Genomic DNA, 22,095 nt, shown 5'->3' with positions numbered 1-22,095 from the left:
ACCTTCAGCAGCAAGGCTGTCCCCGCAAGGCCCTGCCAACGTCTCAGACTAAAGACAGCCCCGCGAGCCAACACATTTCTTCGATGCAAACGTATTACAAATGTCAGGCCGAGCCCGCCACGGGCCTGTCTGGCTCGGAGGTGGGGTGACAGGGGCTCCGGAGGGAAATTTCCCAAGACCATATGGCGGCTTCTCGGCGTGTCCTCGGTCCTTGGCGCTTTGGGCATATGCCGGGCGCTCCGTAATCTTCCTCCTGCCGTGCTAGATAGAGGGCCAGCGTTTGTGGATGCATCCAAATGCTTTCTGGGTATTTATTGTTTCTGCCTTCTTCAGCGTGATCATAACCCTCATTAGCAGCGGAATGATCGCCAACTACTCTATTAATGCTTATCATGTATAATACTTGTTAATTCGCAGCATGCAACGACTGGGAAATGCATATTTTCATCCCTATTTTATAGGCGAGGAAACTGGAGACCAGAGAGGTGAGTTAACGTGTCCTGGTCACACAGCTGACGATTGGTGAGTGGAGCCGGGACCTGAACTGATATCCCCCTTACATCCACGGCTGTTTCTTAGAGGCCCTATGGCCTGCGCTTCCCACCTTCCGGTAAAGCAGGCCCCTCCCCTTGTGTTAAGTCTTCCTCTGAGGGACTCAGGGTCCGACCTGATTTTGCATCTCAGGACCTAAGGACTGCTCAGGTGCTACATGACTGAACAGACTTCAAAAACTTCCTTCCCGATTTCTGCTCTGGTGATGACGGATTTGGGGTTCACTGATGCTCTCCAGAGAAGGAAAAGCCCCACACTTACAAAAGCAGGATAAAATTAAAAAGCCGTCCTTGCCCCCACCCCATTTATACCCCCCAGTTATATTCCAGCTCCCCAGTGTTCCCTTAAATAGCACAGGATCTGAGCGCCTCCGTGTCCGTTTGCCCACTAGATGGCGGGCTCCTGGGGGCCACCTGGATCTTGTTCACCTTTCCCCCAGCAAGGTAAGGACTCCACAGGCGTGCCCTGGGGGGGGAGGGGGGGGCGAGGCCAAGAGGTCATCTTGGTGCATCACTAACCCATCTGGTCTGCAGCCTGAGCTCCCACTGCCCCGAGCTGCCCACTCGAACCCTATACCCGCTCTAAGGAAGCTGTCCGCTCGCTGCCTGGCTGCTCCCTGGCTGCTCCCCAGGATAGGTCTCTGGTGTTAAGAATCCTTTGACTACTGCAACTTCTCGTCAGTTTGAAATTCAAAATGAATTATGTTTTCTTAATCCCACTTCCCCCCATATTCTGTGTCTGGGATGTTTCCCACACCCTGAACTTCCTGCACAAAATGGGCCGGATCCCAGCTGCTTCGTACGGGGAGCCACCGCCCATCTCATTGGACCTGACTCATCCAGCCATTGAGCGCTTGCTGTATGCACACATACTCCTGCACTCGGACCCCAAAGGGAAAGGCCCCTACGCATGGGACCTACTGCCTTCCGGTGGGTTTGGGAGATAAAATGAGGCCGTGACAGCCAAGAGGTCGCCTGGGCCGGCTGCCCCACCAGGATCATTGCTATGATGTTAGCATGACCCAGGCGAATGGCTGGGCTGTGCAGGGGGCGGGCTCTCCGCAGCTCGACAGTCACAGGTCCTGCAGGGCCTCTGATGAGACCAGCCTTTTCCTCCCGCATCTCCTCCAAGCACCACAGCGCTGGAAGAGTCAATATTTGCGGGGTGAGCGGCCCGCGATAACCGTGTTTTAACCAATTGCAATTTGGTCTCTATCTCCTCTGACAGGAGGTTATGTTAATATTGAATCAATCCACTCCACCTAATCTTTAAAAAAAAAAAAAAAAAAATGGGGAGGGGGGGTGGTGTCAAATAGGACACCGACTGCCTGTCCCGCGGTCCCGGCTGAGAGGAGGGCTCTGAGGCTCGCTGGCACGGAGGCCGCCATCGGGGCCATCGCTGCGAAGCTCACTCATTATTTCCAGTGTCTCCCGGAAGCAGGGGTGACGCCTGCTGACTGATGTCTCCATTAAAGGCGCCGGGATGAGTCAGGGTTATCAGTCTTCCCTGCATGGATGCAGGGGGGGCCCTCGGACTGGAGCCTGAGCACCCTGGGAGCTCACCGGCCGACTGGGCCCACCTGCCGGGACACTGGAGCTGAGCGGGAACCCCCCTCGGAGGGCCTGTGGGACCCCTCGGGGCTTCCAGAGGGGCCATGAGAGCCCAGAGGCAGCGGCAGCGGGCCCACAGGCAGTGCGCCGGCGGTCCTGGGTGGTGGTTGGAACGGCATGCTCTATCCCGGGGGTAAACCCAGGAGGTCGCGAGAGGAGAGGTGGGGCCCTCACGCCGCCTCTGGGGGGTCAGAGGTGGCCCCCAGGGACGATGCCCAGACCCAAGTTCAGAGGCTAACGGTCCATGAGGCGAAGAGGTTTCAGAGGGAAGAAGCAAGAGCCCAGGCGAGGGCAGAGATCGGCTGTTCTCGGCGCTGGTCGGGGGTCCCCGGAGGGTAGGCGCTAGCTGTGCATCCTGACAGGCCTGTCTGTATCCATCCGCAGGGCTGTGTTCTGGGGCCACTGGCGGCATCTTCAGCACAAAGAGCCCAGACTGTATTTACGCTTTAAAATTCTGCCCCCAAAGACCAGGTGTCGGGAAGATGGCACGGACAGGCCCAGAGGCCGGCAGGGTCCGAGAGACACAGGTGGTGCGTGACTAGCGGGGAGAAGGAGGAATGGACTCAGGAGCTATTTAGGAGGTCCGGCGACTCAGACTCGGCGGCAGCTTTGTTCCCAGCAGGAAGGGCTGACCACAGTCCCTGGCACAAACTCCTTTCTATTTTTCCGAAAATCAAATAACACTTTTCCCTTGGGGAGGAGACAAAGGTCAGGGGCAGGAATCGATTTTTTTTTTTTTTTTTTTTTTTAAAGCAACCGCTGCCCCGGAGCAGACAGCGCCGCCCCGCGCAGCCAGGTGCTGCATCTGCTCCGCGCAGATGCTGCTTCTGCGCAGCGATTATCTCAATTACGCGTCGTGGTTGTTGGAACCGCTCCTGTCTCCAGATTAGTTTGTTTCCAGTGGAAACATGTCATGGGAATTAATCGGCAATCGGCTCCTGAAGAACAGGTGCCATGAGATAACCCAGCACGTGGCCCCGTCTGCCTGCTTCAGGAGGTCTCGTAAAAGCGTGTGCCAGACAGACATCAGTGAGGGACGGGGAGCCAGCCGGGAGCGCTGGACGTGAAGGTAGTTTTCAACTGAGAGAACTGTTTCAAATCCGTGGTCTGGGGTCCTTTCTATCAGCATAAGATGTCAGGAACATCACCCCCCTTTTTTAAAAAAAAGAAAAAAAAAAGAAAAATATGTTTTTACCGACTTCAGAGAGGAAGGGAGAGGGAGAGAGAGCGAGAAACATGAATGACGAGAAAGAATCATTGATCGGCTGCCTCCCGCATGCCCCTACTTGGGATCGATTGTGCAGCCTGGGCATGTGCCCTTGACCAGAATCGAACCCACGATCCTTCAGTCCCCAGGTCGACGCTCTATCTGCTGTGTCAAACTGACCAGGGCACCCCCTCTTTAGGAGGCTCTGAAAGGCAGAGTGATTTGCCCCAAATAACACAGCGCGTTAGGCAGCGGCGGCGGCAGGATTCGAACCCAAAGAGGCATGTTTTTTTCTGCCTCCCTCCAGGAGGCCTCCGTGTCTCATCACCAGGGTCTTAAACCTCAGTTATTAACTGGGACAGAGCCAGGCTCCCGGTGGGGGGAAAACTGGGCATAAAGAGCCAAGTAATATTTCCAGGATTCTAGATGGGACCTGGGCATCCTGGCCCTATGGGCAGAGTGAAGACGCTCTGCCGAAGCCGGTTTGGCTCAGTGGATAGAGCGTCGGTCTGCGGACTGGGGGGGTCCCAGGTTCGATTCTGATCAAGGGCATGTACATTGTTGCAGGCACATCCCCGGTGTGGGGTGTGCAGGAGGCAGCTGGTCGATGTTTCTCTCTCATCGACGTTTCTAGCTCTCTATCTCTCTCCCTTTCTCTCTGTTAAAAATCAATAAAATATATTAAAAAAAAACAAAACACAACAACAACAACAACAAAAAAAACGCTCTGTCTCCAGGACCTTCCGTGCCTGTCTTATTCACCGTTATGTACTAGATCGACCACCTCGTCTGACACACAGTAGGGCCTTGAGAACACACAGTAGGGCCTGGAGAATGGATGAATGAAAGGATTCAGCACCACGCCCAGCACTGAAGATGCAGCCGGCGGCAAACTCGGCATCCTCCCCCTCTCTTCCCCCTCCTGCCGGCCCTCCCTGCCTCGTCCCCGGAGCCTTCAGGTAAAGGACAAATACCATTCATCGGCGGGGAGACGCAGCAGCGCCCAATGTCATCACGGCTTTATTTGATTAGCTCCGACTCTGGCATCCGGGACGCGTGCGCTGGGAGACAAAGCAACCGTACCCTGACCTGTGGTCCACGCGATGCCATCCGTATAACCATTTCCATGACAACAGCGACGGGAAGCCAGGGCTGTGGATTCCCTTTGATCGGAGCCGGATGCAGAGACGGGGAGGAAGGCCTCTCGGAAGAATGGAGCTCTTTGATTCAGCTCAAGGCGCCTTCATTAAATACCACTAGTTTGCAAAAACACACAGTTTTACCCCGCAGAGGGAGATTTCTCGCGAATATTAAAGAAAAAAGGAAAGAAACAACCCTGGTTCCTTTCAAGAACTCTCACCTGTGGGGAGGGGCCGGCTCACACGTGTGGCGCCGGGAATATCCGGAGGGAGACAGGCAGAGGACATGGCCCCGCTGCGCGGGCTGGCACCGGCCCTGGATGCCTGGCTCCTGGCTGAGAGCATGGACATCTCTGCCCACCCAGAGGCTCAGGCTGTGCCACCCACCTGGTTGGCCGCCTGTCCTGGTTGTCCTGGGGCTGAGGGCTTGCCCAGGTCACCGACTAAAACCAGGAACGCCCGGACAAGCCCCGGGAGAGGGTGCGCTGATGAAGGAAACTGCTAAGAATCACAGGATCGTCAGGAGAGGAGGGCCTGTACCCGTGTGTCTTCTGGTTTCACAGGCCTGCACATCCGGGGTGTGCTTTCCAAACCCCATAAACCCGGTGTGGTGAGGAGCAAAACATCCGACAAACCCAACTTGGAGGACGGTCTACAGGACACCTGGCCACGACGCCTCAAAACTATCAAGGTCACGGAAAACAAGTTAAGACTGACAAACGGTTCCAGGCCAGAGGAGACAAGGCCGGCATGACAGCTAGACGCCGTGGAGAGCCCTGGGTTGGGTCCTACAGAGGACAAGGACATGGGATCTGACCCACGGACACCTCTCAACGCCTGCCACCTGGCCCTCACTGTCTGCACCCGGCACCCACCGCACCAGCTCGCGTCCCGCGCTCCTCCACGCCAGCCTGGCCTCACCTCCTACTGGCCCTCACCGCTGCTCCAGGCCTCGTCTGAGGCAGCCGGGGACGGCGGGGCCTGAAGACCTGGGTTCAAACCCTGGCTTTGCCACTTTATGACTATGTGACTGAGGACTCAGTGCGACATCCTATGCAGGTAGCAGCGGCGATCAGCGTCATCTTGCCATCACTGTCTGTGGCATTCCAATAGGCAGTCAAATAGCTGTTATTTGTTATTGTTGTTGCTTGTAATAGGCTTCGCATTATTAATGCTATTGCTATCAGTTTCCTACCCAGCCCCCACAGTCAATGCGGGGATGCACCCACGTACGTACAAACACCCAGCCCCACCTGCGTACAAACACAGGCCGGCACTCAGGCATGCCTGTGCCTCAGCCATTGACAAACCCCTCTTCCTCATGTGCCACCTCCATGGGACCCGCCAGCCCTGAGAATGTCTGGGGATGTCCCCCATGTAAGGTCAGCGCCACGGCCACACACACACCTGGAGGGAGCGCCACTCCCCAGGGAGGGCACCCACCTGGCTGTGCACTTTGTCCAGCTCCTCCTTGCTGACGGACGCCTTGCCGTCCTCCATGGTCCCCAGGAGGACCTGCACATCGGACAGCAGCGCGTGAGTCCTCCTGAGGTCCCTCCGCAGGCGCTTCTCCACGTCAAAGTCCCGATGGCCGATCTGGAAGCCAAGGCAAGGCACTCATGAGCTGAGATGGCAAAGCCCTCAGGTGGCCAGGGTCCACGCTCTCAGTGTCATGGATCTGGGTGCTGCCTTCATGAATTCATGGAAACATGTTGAGCTGCATGGATGGGACACGGGGTACTTCTCTGCATGCATGTTACACGCCAGTAAATAGGATTAACATAGCTACGCAGCTTTCAAAGCTCTAAACCAGCCCTTCTGTCCCCTGAGCTGGTCCCGGTGGCCAGTGAAGGACATGCTGAGAAGGCCACTTTCTAGAGGTGAGTGTATTCCTTCCTCAGAACCCCGAAGCCGCACGCTGACCCCGGCACCAGGGGGTGACAACTGCCCCAGACAACACTAAGACAGACAAACCAAGGGAGACAGATGACGCGGGGCTCAACGTAAACCCACCCCCCAGACCACGGTCTCCCCTGAAAACACAGTGCCCTTCTCTTCAGGGGACCAGCGGGAATATCACAGAAAACGGGGCCCCGATGCCGCAGCCCCGGGGCTCAGTCTCCCCACATCCGGGTACCTGGGTCTCTGAGCCAAGCACAGGAACTTCCTGCGATGCTCACAATGGCCCGGCGGCTCTAGAACGAAGGTGGGATTGAACTGTGGCTGCGCTAGGTCACCGCTCTGACCTGAGAGTCCTTATCTGCCAAAGGGGAGGTTAAACAACACCCCTGCCCTCCGCGTTGAGGTAAGATAGAAATCCGACGTGATGACGGGTCGGAAGGCACTGTGTGTGCTCTGCCGAGGGCTTTAAGAAAAGAGGGGGTGACGGGCTTGTCTTTCTAAAAGAAGGGATGATGGCCGGGAATGCACTCCTTCAGACTCTGCGCTATTCCTTCCCTGCCACCAGCTTCCAATGCTTTGAAAAATGAGTCGGTTCTTTGTTCCCAGATGGATTGCTTTACATTATAAACGCTGGAGATTATAGATAGATATAGGGTGTTCCCCCAAAATATGTACACACACACACACACACTTCGAATAATTATAAAGGCAGTGGTTATTGAAATGCATTTCACTTTCAAAATTGTGCTGTCAGCTGTTAGTGTGTACACATGTTTTGGGACACCCTGTATAATGCGAGATACATAATAGGCGTTATTATACACGTATATTTGTATCCTCACCTGCTGAGCCGAGCTGAGGCCTGGGCATTTTGCCAGGCCTCTGTCACCTGTCATTACGTCGAACTCCTGTGACAATCTCTTAACAATAGACATTATTATTATGATTGGCTTTATAAAAGTGATAATAGCTTACAGACACAGAGGGATGACTGTCAGACACGGTTCTAAACACTGTACGGATGTCAGCACATCTCATCATCCGAGTGAGTCTCTGAGCTGTGCAGTGACATCGTCCCCATTTCTCAGGTGAAGAAACCAAAGCTTACGGAGTTTGCCCAAGATCGCGCAGCTGGCAATAGGTGGCAGAGTTAGGGTATGAACCCACCTTTGCTGGCTGCAAAGAGGTCCTTTTCGTAAACTATACGATGAGGGGGTATGCTTCGCTCTTCCCACTGGGGGAAATGAGTCATGGAAGCTGCGGAGCATGGTCCCGCCCAGGCTGGGATGGGATCGGGAAGAGTCTTAGATGTATGGGACAGCTCGGCGAGACGCAGGGCAGGCCCTGCATGTGAAAGGCTCTGAGAGAGCACAGACGGGGCCTGAGAAACAGGCTTGAACATTCTGTTCTGGGTGATTAGCATGAAGGTCTGAAAATGGGCGCAGGGTAGGAAACGGAGTTACAGCTGACAGGACTGGCATGGAGTGGGCAGGTAATCTGCCCAAGGCCATGCCCTAGCTGGGCAGGGCTCTGAACCCGGGCATCCGGCATCCAAATGCAGGCCTCTAACCACTGCACCACAGTGCCTACTGGAACCCAGATCCCAATTTATTCACTTGAGCCCAGGACCTATACCATGACTGCATCCAAGCAGCGTGCCTCGCACCTGTCTTGTTTTTGTGTCTGTTCTTGTTCGGCACACATCCTAAAGTGCCTTTAATGCTCTCGTGGAGCAGGTTGGCATTAGGTACCCCTCCCCCCCGGATACTGGCACTGACCGTGCAGGAGGGATGGCTCAGATTCTACCCTCTTCTCTGCCAGAACCACCCTGACAGCGCCGCCACCATCTCCTCTCCAGGGGGATCGTTGGAAACGAAATTCACAGCAGAATCTCAGACCGAGGCCTCCTCCCCTCCGTAATGAATGGCTACAGGACGGGAGGGCGGAGGGAGGGCCTCATTAGGTTAATGGGAAATGAATGTCACTCTGCAAGTCCACATTTTACAGCACAAAGATTCAAATTTAGATAAAACTGGTGAATAATTAACCAATAAATCTAAATAATGTTCGGTGCTGTTGTGGGAAGCAGCGGTCAAGCCTCGATTGCTTCGCCATTAATATTAGAGGCAGCCTGGTGCGGGCAGTTGCTAAATGTCTGTGGTCAGAGAAGTCTCTGAGCGCGGGAACAACGGGATCTGGGACGGCGGTCAGGGATAACCAAGCCTCTTTACAGACGGGGAAACTGAGGTTTGGCCAGAGAAGGTGAGCTGCTGATGGTTGCACAGCATATGAACGGCAGAAATGGGCTGACTTATGATAATATGAAAAATGATGGGCCACAAAAGGATGATTCTAGTTAACTGGATCTTAATCGTTTTGAAGCAATAGTATGTTCTTTCGCCCTAACCGGTTTGGCTCAGTGGATAGAGCGTCAGCCTGCGGACTGAAGGGTCCCACGTTCGATTCCAGTCAAGGGCAAGTACCTTGGTTGGGGGCACATCCCCAGTAGGAGGTGTGCAGGAGGCAGCTGATACATGTTTCTCTCTCATCGATGTTTCTAACTCTCTATCCCTCTTCCTTCCTCTCTGTAAAAAAAAAAAAAAAAAAAAAAAAAAAAAAAAAAATCAATAAAATATATATATTTTTTAAAAATTCGGGCTTTCAAATAATAGGCACGTCATTTCAAATCCACACAGGCCACTGACAAGCTATGCGATCCCCGGCAATGTGCTTTACTTCTGAGCTTCACTTCTTTCGTTTATGTGTAGAAACTAATACTACCTACCCCACAGCATCGTTGTGAGAATTAAATAAAGTATGTTAGGGCAAATTACAAAGAAGTGCTTATCTTAGAATGTGCGGTGATACCACAAGAATAGAAATATGATTTGTAGCTTCGGCACCAGCAGTGAGTAAAAGTGATCACAGAATAACGACACGATCAATCTATCCAAAAGCAGGAAAAGAGTCAAGCAAAAAGAAAAAGGAAAAAGAAAAGGGGGAGTGGGGAGACACATGAACCAACAAATACTAAACACAAAAGAAGAGAACAGAAATAAATTCAAATATGTCAGTCATTGCAAGAAATGTAAGTAAATTACCTTGTCCCATGAAAAGTTAGAGACTAAAATTGAATTAATCCCAGTCAGGGCACATGCCCAGGTGCATATGGGAGGCAACCAATCAATGTTTCTCTCTCTCTCCTTTTCCCTTCCTCTCTCTCTAAAAAAATAAAATAAAATAAAATAAATAAAAAATAAAAAATCAGCCGAGACCGGTTTGGCTCAATGGATAGAGTGTCGGCTTGGGGACTGAAGGGACCCGGGTTCGATTCCGGTCAAGGGCATGTACCTTGGTTGTGGGCATATCCCCAGTAGGGGGTGTGCAAGAAGCAGCTGATGGATAACTCTCTCTCATCGATGTTTCTGACTCTCTATCTCTCTCCCTTCCTCTCTGTACAAAATCAATAAAATATATTTTAAAAAATAAAAATAAAAAATCAGTGAAAACATTTAAAATAAATAACACTTTTTATTACGTGAAGGGTATCATAAAGTGCAATGATTTCCCATAGAGTAGGAGATAATTGCAACATATGTAAACAAAAATGGACTATAAGGATCAAGAAGGACCGACAGAAAAAAGCCAAAAGACTGAACAGGCAAGACCATAACAAACGTGAAGAACACACAACCTCACTGGCGGTGGGGCGAGGGGAGCAGCAGCACAATGAACACTCAGGGGCTGGCAAACACTTTAAAAATTTCTGGCAGGGCCACGTGTCAGTGGAGATGTGGGGAAGCAAACATTTAAAAAATCCTGCTCAGTGACAGTGTCGACTGTCACAGTCACAGTGGGGAGCCATTTGGGCGACATCTAATAATTCCAAAATGAGACCGTCCTAGGAGCCAGCAATTCCCCTTCCAGCTCCACACCCTGGCGACACCTGTCCCTGTGTGCGTATATAAGAATACGTATTGCAAGTGTGTGTCTAAGAGTGGCAACGACTGAATATTCACCGACAGAAGAAGAGAATTTAAAAATGCATTTACTGTGCAGCAGTTAAAATGGTGGCATTAGAGCTACATGGATGATCACAGCCTAATCTGGAAACAGAGTATACGGAGGGGTACAGAGTAGACTTGTATGTGCTACACGTGGTCAAAGTGTAAACATACATGCAGAGGAATTCACGCCCCGACCTCAAGTCAACGGTTTCCTCTGGGGGAGAGAGGGAACGAGGAGGGAGAGAAGGCAGGGAGATCAGGAATGGAAACCCAGGGGCCACCAACTGTTTTTGGGAAATGGTTTTTGTTTGTTTTTTCCTCTCTGAGCCTGGCTGCCTCTAGCAAGAGTCTTGCTCTCACGAGAAGCCAGCTGTGAGCACAGGGGCCCCTCTGTCACTCTGGCTGCACCCCCTCCTTGTTCTCCTGGGTTCTTCCAAGAAGCCTGCTGAGTGTGGACCCCGGAAGGCCCTTCAGGAGGAGCCAGTGAATGGGGGCAGGGACAGAGCTGGTGGAGAAGAGGGCACTCGGTGGGAGCAGGTAGAGGCCCAAAGACCCTCCAGCTGGCCTCCCCATTATCTGTCTCACCCCCTATTACAGGGCCCGAGGCAGGGAGCGTGTCCTCCCAAGTGTCTGCTCGCGGCTCCCCCTCACCTGGTCGCAGAGGGTCCCGATCAAGCCTTCCAGATCCTGCTTCTCATGGAGGACCATCTGCTTCTCCTCGTATTCCTGCTCCAGCTGCATTTCCAGCTGGCGGAGCTGTGGACAGATGCATGCACAGGAGAAATGAGCTCCCTCTGGACAAGTCCCACAAGGCAGACCCTGCCCAGGCGGAGGGGATGATGTGGAGTTCAAGGCCCTTCCCCCAGTTCCACAAAGGCTGCCCTGGTGGCTAGGAGCAGGTGTCCCTGTTGGGGAACTCAGGAGCCTCAAAGCTTGGGAGCCCAACAACTATGGGGGGAGCTGGGCGGTTACGGGGAGCCCCTGCCATTCACTGTGAAGTCCCGTTCCCCAGGTCCCTACCCATTCCCTGCCAGACGTCTCCTTCCTGTGCCATGCCTTAGCTTGAATAACTCTAAGTCTTGGCCCTCTGATTTTTTCAGGCTCCGCATGACACTGCATCCAACCTATTACCATGCATCAGCCTCACTTATTTAACATATAAATATACTACTGTGATTCCCCGAAAATAAGACATCCTCCGAAAATAAGACCTAGTGCATGGAAAGATAAGACATCCCCTGAAAATAAGACCTAGTGCAACTTTGGGAGAAAAAATTAATATAAGACACTGTCTTATTTTCGGGGAAACAGGGTAGGATACAGAAAAAAAAAAAAAAAGTAGTTGGATTTGAGATTATCTGGTGTCCTTCCAAAATCCACCTGTTGAAACCCTTCCCCTAATGCAATGGCATTTGGAGGTGGGGCTCTGAGTGGTAATTAGGTTGCAATGACATCATCAGGGTGGAGCCCCCCGTGATGGGATAAGTGCCCTTATAAGAGGGGACACACCAGAGAACTTGCTGCTGCTGCTGCTTCTTCTTCTTCTTCTTCTTCTTCTTCTTCTTCTTCTTCTTCTTCTCCTCTCTCTCTCTCTCTCTCTCTCTCTCTACTTAACATGAGGAGGTGGCTGTCTACACGCCAGGAAGAGGGCCCACACCAGACACCTTGGTCTTGGACTCCCCAGCCTCAGAACAGTGAGAAGCGAATGCCTGTGACATTCTGGTATAGCAGCCTGAACTGATGAAGGCATCTGGCTACAAGGGACTCGCTGTACTTACAGTTGGCGCTGATTTCTCAGCAATCACCCAGCAAGGCCAGGCGCTCCCCGCTAGAGTGAACACCCCCACCAGCTTTGCTCACCCTCTTCCCCCCTCCAGCCTCTCTCATCTACGTTACCTCACCCCTTCACGCTCCCTCTGTAACCCTGTGCCTCCAGTGGCCCCATTTCACAGATGGACAGACTGAGTCAGAAAGAGGCTCCGAAGTGCCTACTCTTCAGTCAGTTTTTGCTAAGAGCAGCTAGTTATCGGTCTCCTGGCCCCCGCTCCACTGCCACTCCAGATGGCCATTAGCATTCCTGCCCAGGTTGCTAGCAATTGATTTCCTGCCAGGGCGAGGGAGAGAGAGACTGAGCAGAGCAGTCACTAGATGTGAAGGCAGTGTCAGCGCCTGTCGTGGGAGAAAAACACCTTTCCCTGACCTCACGCTCCCCCTTTATAAATCTCTCCGGAAGGTCTGGGTCACTCCTCCAGCTCACGGGGGCCCTGGCTCCGGGCACCCCTCATGCTCGGAGGCCCTCTTGAAATGCACCAGATACGGCGCCACCTTCGCCGGAGGGCACGTGGACAGGGACTGAGGGCTTCTGCCTCCTGACCCATGAAGGGGGAAAAAAATAGTGATCGATGGTCACTTAGGTAGAAGGCAAGTTCATTTCGAAACTTTATTTTAAGAGAGACATAAGGCATTCTGCTCACATTTGTTTTCAGAACGAAGACAGGAATGGCTACAACAAATTCTGAAAACGGTACAAAATCATAAAAAAACAAAAAACTATATATCGAGCAAGGCAAAGTTTTCAGGAGTGTGTTCTGTGGAGTATTTCCACGTGCTAGTCACAGGCATGATGTGGGGGCGGAGGGGAGTGGTGACACCTGCTCAGGGGGGTGCACCCCGAAGTTCGAGGCAATTCCACCTTCGGGATCCACCTTCTATTCCTATCGGTCAGCACATCTATAAGGATAGCCATCTCAGAATCGGGGGCAACAGAAAATCAGAAGCGCCCTGAGTGTGCAACCACAAGGGTCTCGCTGGTAAGTCAGAGCGCGTGCCCACAGTGAGCTGCTGGGCAGCCTCTTCACGTGGAGGTCGGATCTGTATTTATTGGGTAGGCAACTAAGTAATTGCGGATTTCACTCATATATGGCTTCAGTTGAATTTTTAGGTTTGCAGACGTAGTACAAATGTAAAACACATTTTGTTATTTGATAGTTGGCTATTCAGCTGTTAATCAGTAAAAAAAGTTTTTTGATCTGTTTTGTAGTTTTCGTTTGGCATTCGTTGAAAAATGGAAAATCAAAAGGAACATTTTCGTCATATTTTGCTTTTTTATTTCCGCAAAGGGAAAAACGCATCGCAAGCTCATAAAAAGTTATGTGCTGTTTATGGCGATGAAGCCTTAAAAGAACGGCAGTGTCAAAATTGGTTTGCCAAATTTCGTTCTGGTGATTTTTCACTCAAAGATGAAAAACGCTCTGGTCGTCCAGTTGAAGTTGATGACGCCCTAATCAAAGCAATAATCAATTCGGACTGTCACAGTACAACACGTGAGATTGCAGAGAAGCTTCATGTATCACATACATGCATTGAAAATCACTTAAAACAACTTGGCTATGTTTAAAAACTCGATACATGGGTTCCTCACGAACTGAAAGAATCACAGTTAACGCAACGCATTAGCAGCTGCGATTTGCTAAAGAAACATAATGAAAATGATCCATTTTTAAAACGACTGATAACTGGCGATGAAAAATGGGTTGTTTACAACAATATCAAGCGGAAAAGATCATGGAGCAGGCCAGGTGAACCAACTCAAACAACATCAAAAGCTGATATTCATCAAAAGAAGGTTTTGTTATCAGTTTGGTGGGATTACAAAGGAATTGTCTACTTTGAACTCTTACCACCCAACCGAATGATCAATTCTGATGTCTACATTGAACAACTAACGAAATTAAACAATGCAGTTGAAGAAAAGCGGCCCGAATTGACAAATCGAAAAGGTGTTGTATTCCATCATGACAATGCAAGGCCACACACATCTTTGGTCACTCAGCAAAAATTAATGGAGCTTGGTTGGGATGTTTTGCCACATCCACCATATAGTCCTGACCTTGCACCATCTGATTACTTTTTGTTTCGATCTTTACAAAACTCCTTGAATGGTAAAAATTTCAATAATGATGATGATGTCAAATCGTACCTGATTCAGTTTTTTGCTAATAAAAACCAGAAGTTTTTTGAACGTGGGATTATGATGCTGCCTGAAATATGGCAAAAGGTCATTGATCAAAATGGGCAATACATTACAGAATAAAGTTATTTAGTTCCATGAAAAAATTGTCTTTGGTTTTCTTTAAAAAAATCCACAATTACTTCGTTGCCGACCCAATACTACACGGAAGGGGGCCCGGGACAAACTGCCCAGGGAACAGCAGGCTCCAAAACCACCTCCCTCATTGGGGAAAACGCTCTCTGCTGTATCTAGTGGGAGGGGCAGGGGGAGAGGGAGGGAGAAGGGGACTGGGAGGGGGAGAGGGAGAGGGAGAGGCATGAAAGAACATGTAAAGCTAGTAATAATGTTGGCTTCGAGGTGGTAGATTTCAAGGGTGTATTGCTTTCTCCTGCACTGTTGGAAATGTCTGCAGAGAGCTGGGGTAAAACGGGAGAAACTACGTCAGTTGCAAGGGAAGTAGTCAGGCGATCTTCCTGAAACACCTAAGTCCTTACCCAGGGCATCCCTCAGTCACCTGGCACTCTGGGCACTTGGCAGAGACCTTGGGGAGATGATGCTGGACAGTTCCAGGGGCTTCTGGAAGTTTCTGGGTCATATTAGCATCCAGGGAGCTAAAGTCTCAGGTGACTGCCCTAGGAGCCCGTCCCCAGGCCCTGCAACCCCCTCGCTCTAAGGAAGAGGGCGCCAGGCCTGGACCTGCCCTGCCCCAGGGGCACAGCGGTGGCCGCTGCTCAGCTGCTTACGTACCCGCTTCTGGCAGGACTGGCGGACGTCCTCCAGCTCCTCCTCCTGGTCCTCCCGGTCCTTCTGGTGCATCTGCTTCATCCGCTCTATCTCTAGCTCCAGCCGCTGGCGGAGCTGGGGGGTGGGGAGGGGGGAGCAAGGACAGAACGTGAGGGTGACCCTCACTCACTGCCCTGGCCCTCCATGCCACCCTTAGCGTTCCAGTTGCATTTTCCACTTTTGGTGTCCATGGGCCAGAGTCAAATCAGTCCCCAGGCACCCAGGGGAAAATAGTAAAATAATAGTCGATAAGAAGCCCAAATGCTGCCTCTATCCCTTCCTGTGGTCATAACAGACATCACCAATCAATCATATTCTCTTCTGCCGAGTTAAATGGAGCCTCAGAATCCTTCTCAACACCGCTAAGTTGAAGCATTGTCATCATCCCCGGGGCAGCCGTCAGTGCTGGCTTTTTGTGTTTTTTAAAAAAAAATATATATATATATATATATTTTATTGATTTTTTTACAGAGAGGAAGAGAGAGGGACAGATAGTTAGAAATATCGATGAGAGAGAAACATCGACTCAGCTGTCTCCTGCACACTCCCTGCTAGGGACGCGCCCGCAACCAACGTACATGCCCTTGACCGGAACTGAACCTGGGACCCCTCAGTCCGCAAGCCGACGCTCTATCCACTGAGCCAAACCGGTTTTGGCAGTGCTGGCTTTTTGGAGGGGAGCGGACAGTACAATGAAATGTTATTTAGGAGGAGCTGGATGCCTGCAGAGGAGCGCACTGGCCCCAGACGTCACTGCAGGTGATTTTGTCTCTGATCAGCTCCCCTTCTCTGTGGAAAAACAACCATCTTCGACTGCCATTACGTAAAGCGCTCAGCACAGTGCCTGTGCCTGGCACATACATCTCGCTCTCTCTTTCCCTGATATTTTGAAAGCAGAAAGGTCTTCCTGGCAGCCTGGCCCAGGAGGCGAGTGTTCCCGTGAAGAGTCAGTCATCTCCTAAGCGAGGCCCTCCATGCCTTGCTCGGCCGGGCAAAGAGCTGTGTGTGGCACCGAAATGTGGTATAAAAGGTTCTGAAATGGAAGGCAGAGGCCATGGGTCCCAGCTCCAGTTCAAGGGTTCACCTTTTGGATCTGGATAATTGGGGGCCGACCCACGCTCCTGCCTCTCAGATGCTGTGGCATATTTTTTAAACTTGAACTTCAGGGCTCGCCCCTAGGTCTATGGAATCGGAATGTCCAGAGTAGAGGACCGAGGACCTAGACTTCACAGCGGTCCCTTCTCCGGGCCCTTTGATGTGATTGGTCTGTGAAGAAGCACCTAGAACTCAATATGTGAGCTACGTTGTAGAAACTCTTTCTGATCGTGTAGCACACTGTGCCGGCACCGGGCATCAAACCAAGCGTTCAGAAGGGCACAGTTACCGTCCCTAACGTGGGAATCCCGCTGAGGAAAAACCGTCTTGGTCTCTGGAAAAGCGCTGAGGATATTCCCTGCAGGGTAGGGCTGGAGCGAAGAGGAAAAAGGAGGGTGCCCGTCGGAGTCCCCGCTACAGCTCTTGGCATAAAGGATGTGTTCACTTTAAATGTCAACTTCCTTCCTCGCCTTCGTTAAAATGACTGAGGTTATGGGGAGATAATCCAACACGAGGAGCTGGAGCAAGTAAATAAAATATTTCTTTTTCGTTTTTCTTTCTAGCCTCTTGGACCCGCCTGACATCTGCAATACCGTTTATGTCAAGCTTATATGCGCTCACATAAAATCCCCTAGAAAAAGTGCTATATCGTAACCAATAAATAGCTCCTGGGTGTACCGGGGCACAAGGCGGTAGGAAGTTACGGGTGAAGCTAGAGATGCATGAGTTGTTGAGCCAGCCACACCTCCGCTGTGAGGTAAGGATGGACAAATAGGAAGCTGCATTACCTTTCAGGGCCCTGTGGTCGCCTAACCTACAGACTATGGTTCTGCTTTCCAGCATCGAGTGGTCCCCTGGTGGCGTCTTCGAGTAACACAATTTTCCCAAGGGCCTGATTTAACGCTTGACTCTGGGCCGCTATGTGATGCTGCGGCATCCTCCATCCCTTTAATGTCTTATATTAAGATATTCCCCCCTCCTGCAGGAGCCTTCACGGATTCATGGGGCGGGAGGGAAGCTAGGGGATGGACAAGCTAGGGGATGGATCACACGGATGAGGAGAGTGAAACGAGAGAACGGGGAGCTTGCCTAAGGTCAACCCAGACAAGGAGCAGCCTGGAGGACTCCATCTGGATGGGATGGCACCACAGCTCCTGCAATGCCACCTGTCTGCCCTGCCCCTGGGCCTTCCTTCCCACAGTCTGTTCCTCCGGCCTGGAATCCTCGGATTCACCCTTTAGCTTTCAACTTTAGTGAATGTCACTTCCTGCAGGAAGTCTTCCCTGACCGTTTCGCCAACTGTAAGGTGACCAGACGTCCCGCTTTTGGCGGGACAGTCCTGATTTTTAACAAGTTGTCCCACGTCCCCCGGCGTTTAAAAAAAAAAAAAAACTGCAAAAGACTTAAAAGAATCTTTCCAAAAATCGGGACTTTTTCAAAACGCCATGGGACACGGGACAAATTGTTAAAAAATCTGGACTGTCCCCGCCAAAAGCGGGACGTCTGGTCACCTTACCCAACCGGGCTCCTGAGACCACATCTGCAAGCTACACTTTCCCACAACACGCAGCAATCTTTGGGAGGGCAGAGACCACGTCTGGGCTGTTTGCGGCTGCATCCTTAGCAACCACACGGCGCATGGCGCAAAGTAGCTGCTCAATCAATGAGTCGAGGAGCTGTTCTCTGAACTGCTCCAGACTCTCTCCCCACATCTCCCACACCTTGGTCTCAGTACTCAGCAGAACCCATCCTGATGAGACGGAGGTAAGTGAGAAGCAAGGGCAGGAACCTCAGGGTTCCCCCTACACGTGCCACCTCCACCTTTCAACCCCTCCTGCTCCTCCCTCTAACTCCTCCGCCCGGACTTCATCAGAGCTGCTCAGAGTTCCCTGCTTTACATATGTATGCTGCCTGCTCAGGTTCTCTTGAAAGAGTTCCCAGCCTTAAAATCTCTTCAAAATAATTATCCCTTATGAAATCCCACATGAGAAATTTCTGTAGAGCTAAGCTTCAGGAAGAGCCTTCCCCGCCTGAAATACTGCTGTGCTTTTATCACGGGGGTAACAAGAGGCATGCGACATGGGTTTCCTTTTCCTCTCTGGCCACCAGAAATTTTAGAGCTAAAACAAGTATGTGTGTAAGATCGCATGTTTTGCAAATCTGCATATTAGTACACGGTCCCCATCCCCTCCTTAGTGTCCACTTTCATTTGTATTTTTTCTGGATCAAATTGTTGTAGTTATATTTTTTTCTTTCCTATTTTGTTATGCATGCATCTTAGAAGCTGCCTCAGAATCCTTATGGAACGAGGCAGGCATATAAACAAACAAGCAGACAAATAAAATATTCATTTGATACTTCATTGAGCGTGCTGGCACTAGAGCGTTTGATATTCCTGCCTTACTCCCCTTAGTTATTTTGCAATTCGTGAAGACTAGCGCTCCAATCTTCCTCGATAGCGTTCACAGTGCTGTGCGCAGAGTAAGTGTGCAAGGTGCTGCAGAGCCACATGGCGCAGGCCCCAAACTTTATCCCTGCCCCTTTCTCCACACCTCCAGGCCTCAGCCTCCACATCTGTAAAGTGGGGGCAGCTAACATCTCACCATAGAAGGCTCTTGTGAAGATTCATGAGATGGCACATGGGGAGGGCTTTGGGCCGAGTCAGGCACACAGACAGTGCTCAATTGATGTCAGGTATTACGTCAACACCAACTACGCACCTGGCCTCATTCTCGGGTCTGTCGATGGCCTGATAAGTGAGATCAACAAAAAACCAGGCCTTCCTGAAACTTAGGTCCTGATGGGGAGAACCGCATTGGGCACGTTTCAAACAATACTATGGATTGTGACGGCAGCAGGTGCCATGAAGGACAAACCTGCTAAAGAGAAGGAAAGGGAACGTGGTGTGGAGGTGGGGCTGGAAGGCAGCAGTGCGCCTGGTCATGAGGGTCTGAGTGCCAGACCTACAGCTTCTGAGGTTCCCTGGGGTAACAGGGAGCCACAGAAGGATGGGAGCAGCTGAGAGAGGTACCTGCGTCGCATTTTAACAACACCCTGGGCCTTGGGGTCGGCCAGGGACAGCTCTCCCACCTGCTCCAGCTGCTGGATGGTGTTTTCCTGCTGGCTCTGGATCTGCTGTTGCTCGAGGGCGCTGGATTCCAGCTTCCAGAGCTTGTCCTTCAAGCCAGCCACGCTGTTCTCCCCCCGAGAGGGCGGCGTCAGCAGCTCCCGCTTTTGGGCCTGCAGCATCTCCACCTCCTGCTTCAGCTTCGAGGTTTCCTGCTCCTTTTGCTGCGGAGACAAAGGGGACGGAGGCAGGAGTCCCATGACCACGACCCCCTCCAGGGTCACCCCTGACACTTGCGGGAATGGCGCTTCCTACTTTTCAGTGCATGCCTTCCCCACTCACCGTGCAGCCCCCTCACAGCGCCCCCTGCAGGACACCCAGGCTGGTGGAGGGACAGGAGAGCAAACTACTGCCCCCAGAGTTAGACCTCCAGGCACCTAAAGGGAGCGCTTGCCCAACCATGTGTGCACCCGCTGAGGCCAAGATGGAGATGCAGCAGGGAGGCAGAGTGTCCGGAAGTGACCTTCCAGGTTAGAAAGTCACCTGAGGGTCAAAGAGCTGTGGGCTAGATCATGAAGGAGCTGCGTGCCAGGCTGCGTGAGAGGCTCCGAGGTTCTTGTCGGGGTCCTAGGGAGCCACAGCAGGGTGAGGAGCGGCTGAGTAAAGTGCCTGTGTCCTATTTAATGAAGCCCCTTTGCACTGGAGCCTGCACGGGACAGGGCACTGCCTCTGGACAGGGTTTCCGCTAACTCACTCCATGCCGAGTCTCTCACACCTCGAGAACCCAGGCAGAAGACAGAGCACAGACAATCCTTGAAGCCAGGGAGGTCCGACGACCTATCTGCTGTCTACAGTTGGTTTTATGAAGGCCCCCGGAGAGCGGGACTCCAGATGGCTGGCAGGCCGGGACGCCCACACCGAGTTCCCTCCCAGTCGCCATTTAGAGCAGGTGCACGCTGGGGTTTTCTGAGACCCAGAGCCGGAAAGCCCCGAGGGCTCCGTGCCTCCCATCCCTTACCTTCAGCTGTTGCTGGAGCTGGCCCAGCTCCCACCGGACACTGGTGTTCTCCTGGGCCACCTTCTCTCGGAGTCCCTTCTCAAACACAGACTCTCCCAGCGCCTGGGCCAGCTGCATGTCAAACCTGTCCAAGCAGAACGCGTGTCACGGTTCCACTGGAGTGGAATCCACAGGTGAGGACCGAGGGGGGGCACCCAGGGCAGGGGAGGGAATGGGGAGAGCAGCCAGCTTGCCAAGAACCGGAAGAGAGAGAGAGAGAGAGAGAGAGAGAGAGAGAGAGAGAGAGAGAGAGAGAGAGAGAGAGAGAGAGAGAGAGAGAGAGAGAGAAGGGGAGGAGGGGGAGAGAGAGAAGGGAAAGAGGGGAAGAAAGAGAGACCAGAAAATGGTGGGGTTTGCTTAATGCCTTCCTGTAAGGTTGTGGATGTAGAGTAGGAAGAATATGGAATATCAGAGGGAAACTTAGTTTGTATGAAGTTTTCACAAAAGATTGAATGCTTATTTAAAATGGGGCTTAAAATGTATAGATAAAAGTTAGAATGAACCTGTATACAGAGAATAAAAATGAAAACATATTTGGGGTTGCCAATGTATTCCAAGAACCTGTACCACTAGCAGGCCCAGGCACTGGCCGGTGAGTGGATGACTAGAGATAGCCACACCAAAAAGGGGATACCCTGCAGTTCGTATTTCACATCATGCTGCTGGGCTTATGCGCTTACAACCCCATCAGACAGGGTAGTTACTGGTAAAATGTTGGGCGTTTATGCATTCAGCGTGTTCACTTGTTTCCCCAGCAGATAACACAGAGACTAGAGCAGCCCTACTTATCGATAGGAGCGTCCAGGACTCCCACCTGCCCCTCCAGCATGGTGACCCCTGGAGGAGAAGTACTTCCTGGACTTGACATCACTCCATGTGGTTGTCTCGCCTTCAATCCCTATCACAGGCGAGGAGACAACTGAGGTGCTCTGCCGTGGAAGCTAGGACTCTGGTCCTTAGCCCGCGGGCCACACGGAAAGGCCGGCTTTTCCAGGGAGCTTGGTGTGACCGAAATGGCCACGCTGGACATGGGGTTTGGGTCTTGGTAAAAAGGTCTCCCTGTTACAAGGTTATCCAATGTCCCTTAATACGAGATGGCCATTCTGAGATTCAGACTCCTGAGAAAGCCAATCCTGGCTCACAGGAGGGAGCCCTAGTAGTGGAAACTGCCAGGAGCTCTCTGATTGGCTGTTGATGACATCATTCAAAGGGTGCTATTGGCTGCCTCGGAATGGAAGGACTGTGATGGGTGAAGATGATGACCCAACAATCCCAAGGGCCAGGGTCAGGGGTGAGGTCCACGTTGTCCTTATAACAATTTAGCAAGAAACATGCTATTACATCCATTCTACAGAGGACGAGTAATTTATTGGCCCAAATTTCCCAAGAGGTGGAAGCGAGCTTGAGCCCAGGTTCTCTACTGTCTTCGGGATTACCCACACCTTCTTATTTTTAATAATAATTATTTTTAATATATATATATTTTATTGAGTTTTTATAGAGAGGAAGAGAGAGGTATAGAAAGCTAGAAACATTGATGAGACAGAAACATCGGTCGGCTGCCTCTTGCACACCCCCTACTGTGGATGTGCCCAAAACCAAGGTACATGCCCTTGACCGGAATCGAACCTGGGACCTTTCAGTCAGCAGGCTGACACTCTATC

At 51.6% G+C, this 22,095-nt stretch overlaps 1 protein-coding gene across 2 annotated transcripts in view; it reads right to left on the bottom strand.

Moving 5' to 3' along the window:
• Window positions 1–22,095, bottom strand: part of MYO18B (myosin XVIIIB) — a 157,240-nt gene that overhangs the window by 54,613 nt on the left and 80,532 nt on the right. For both annotated transcript variants that reach the window (XM_036449438.2, XM_045585651.1), the window contains exons 30-34: window positions 20,393–20,516; window positions 19,398–19,598; window positions 15,177–15,287; window positions 11,069–11,173; window positions 5,952–6,104 (exon numbers count right to left, since the gene is read on the bottom strand). In XM_036449438.2, the coding sequence (XP_036305331.1) occupies window positions 5,952–6,104; window positions 11,069–11,173; window positions 15,177–15,287; window positions 19,398–19,598; window positions 20,393–20,516 (694 nt within the window). The remainder of the gene's footprint in view (window positions 1–5,951; window positions 6,105–11,068; window positions 11,174–15,176; window positions 15,288–19,397; window positions 19,599–20,392; window positions 20,517–22,095) is intronic.

The sequence above is a fragment of the Pipistrellus kuhlii genome, unplaced genomic scaffold (assembly GCF_014108245.1).
Source record: "Pipistrellus kuhlii isolate mPipKuh1 unplaced genomic scaffold, mPipKuh1.p scaffold_m20_p_20, whole genome shotgun sequence".
In the NCBI taxonomy this organism is placed as follows: Eukaryota; Metazoa; Chordata; class Mammalia; order Chiroptera; family Vespertilionidae; genus Pipistrellus; species Pipistrellus kuhlii.
This window is presented reverse-complemented; position numbering and strand designations above follow the sequence as displayed.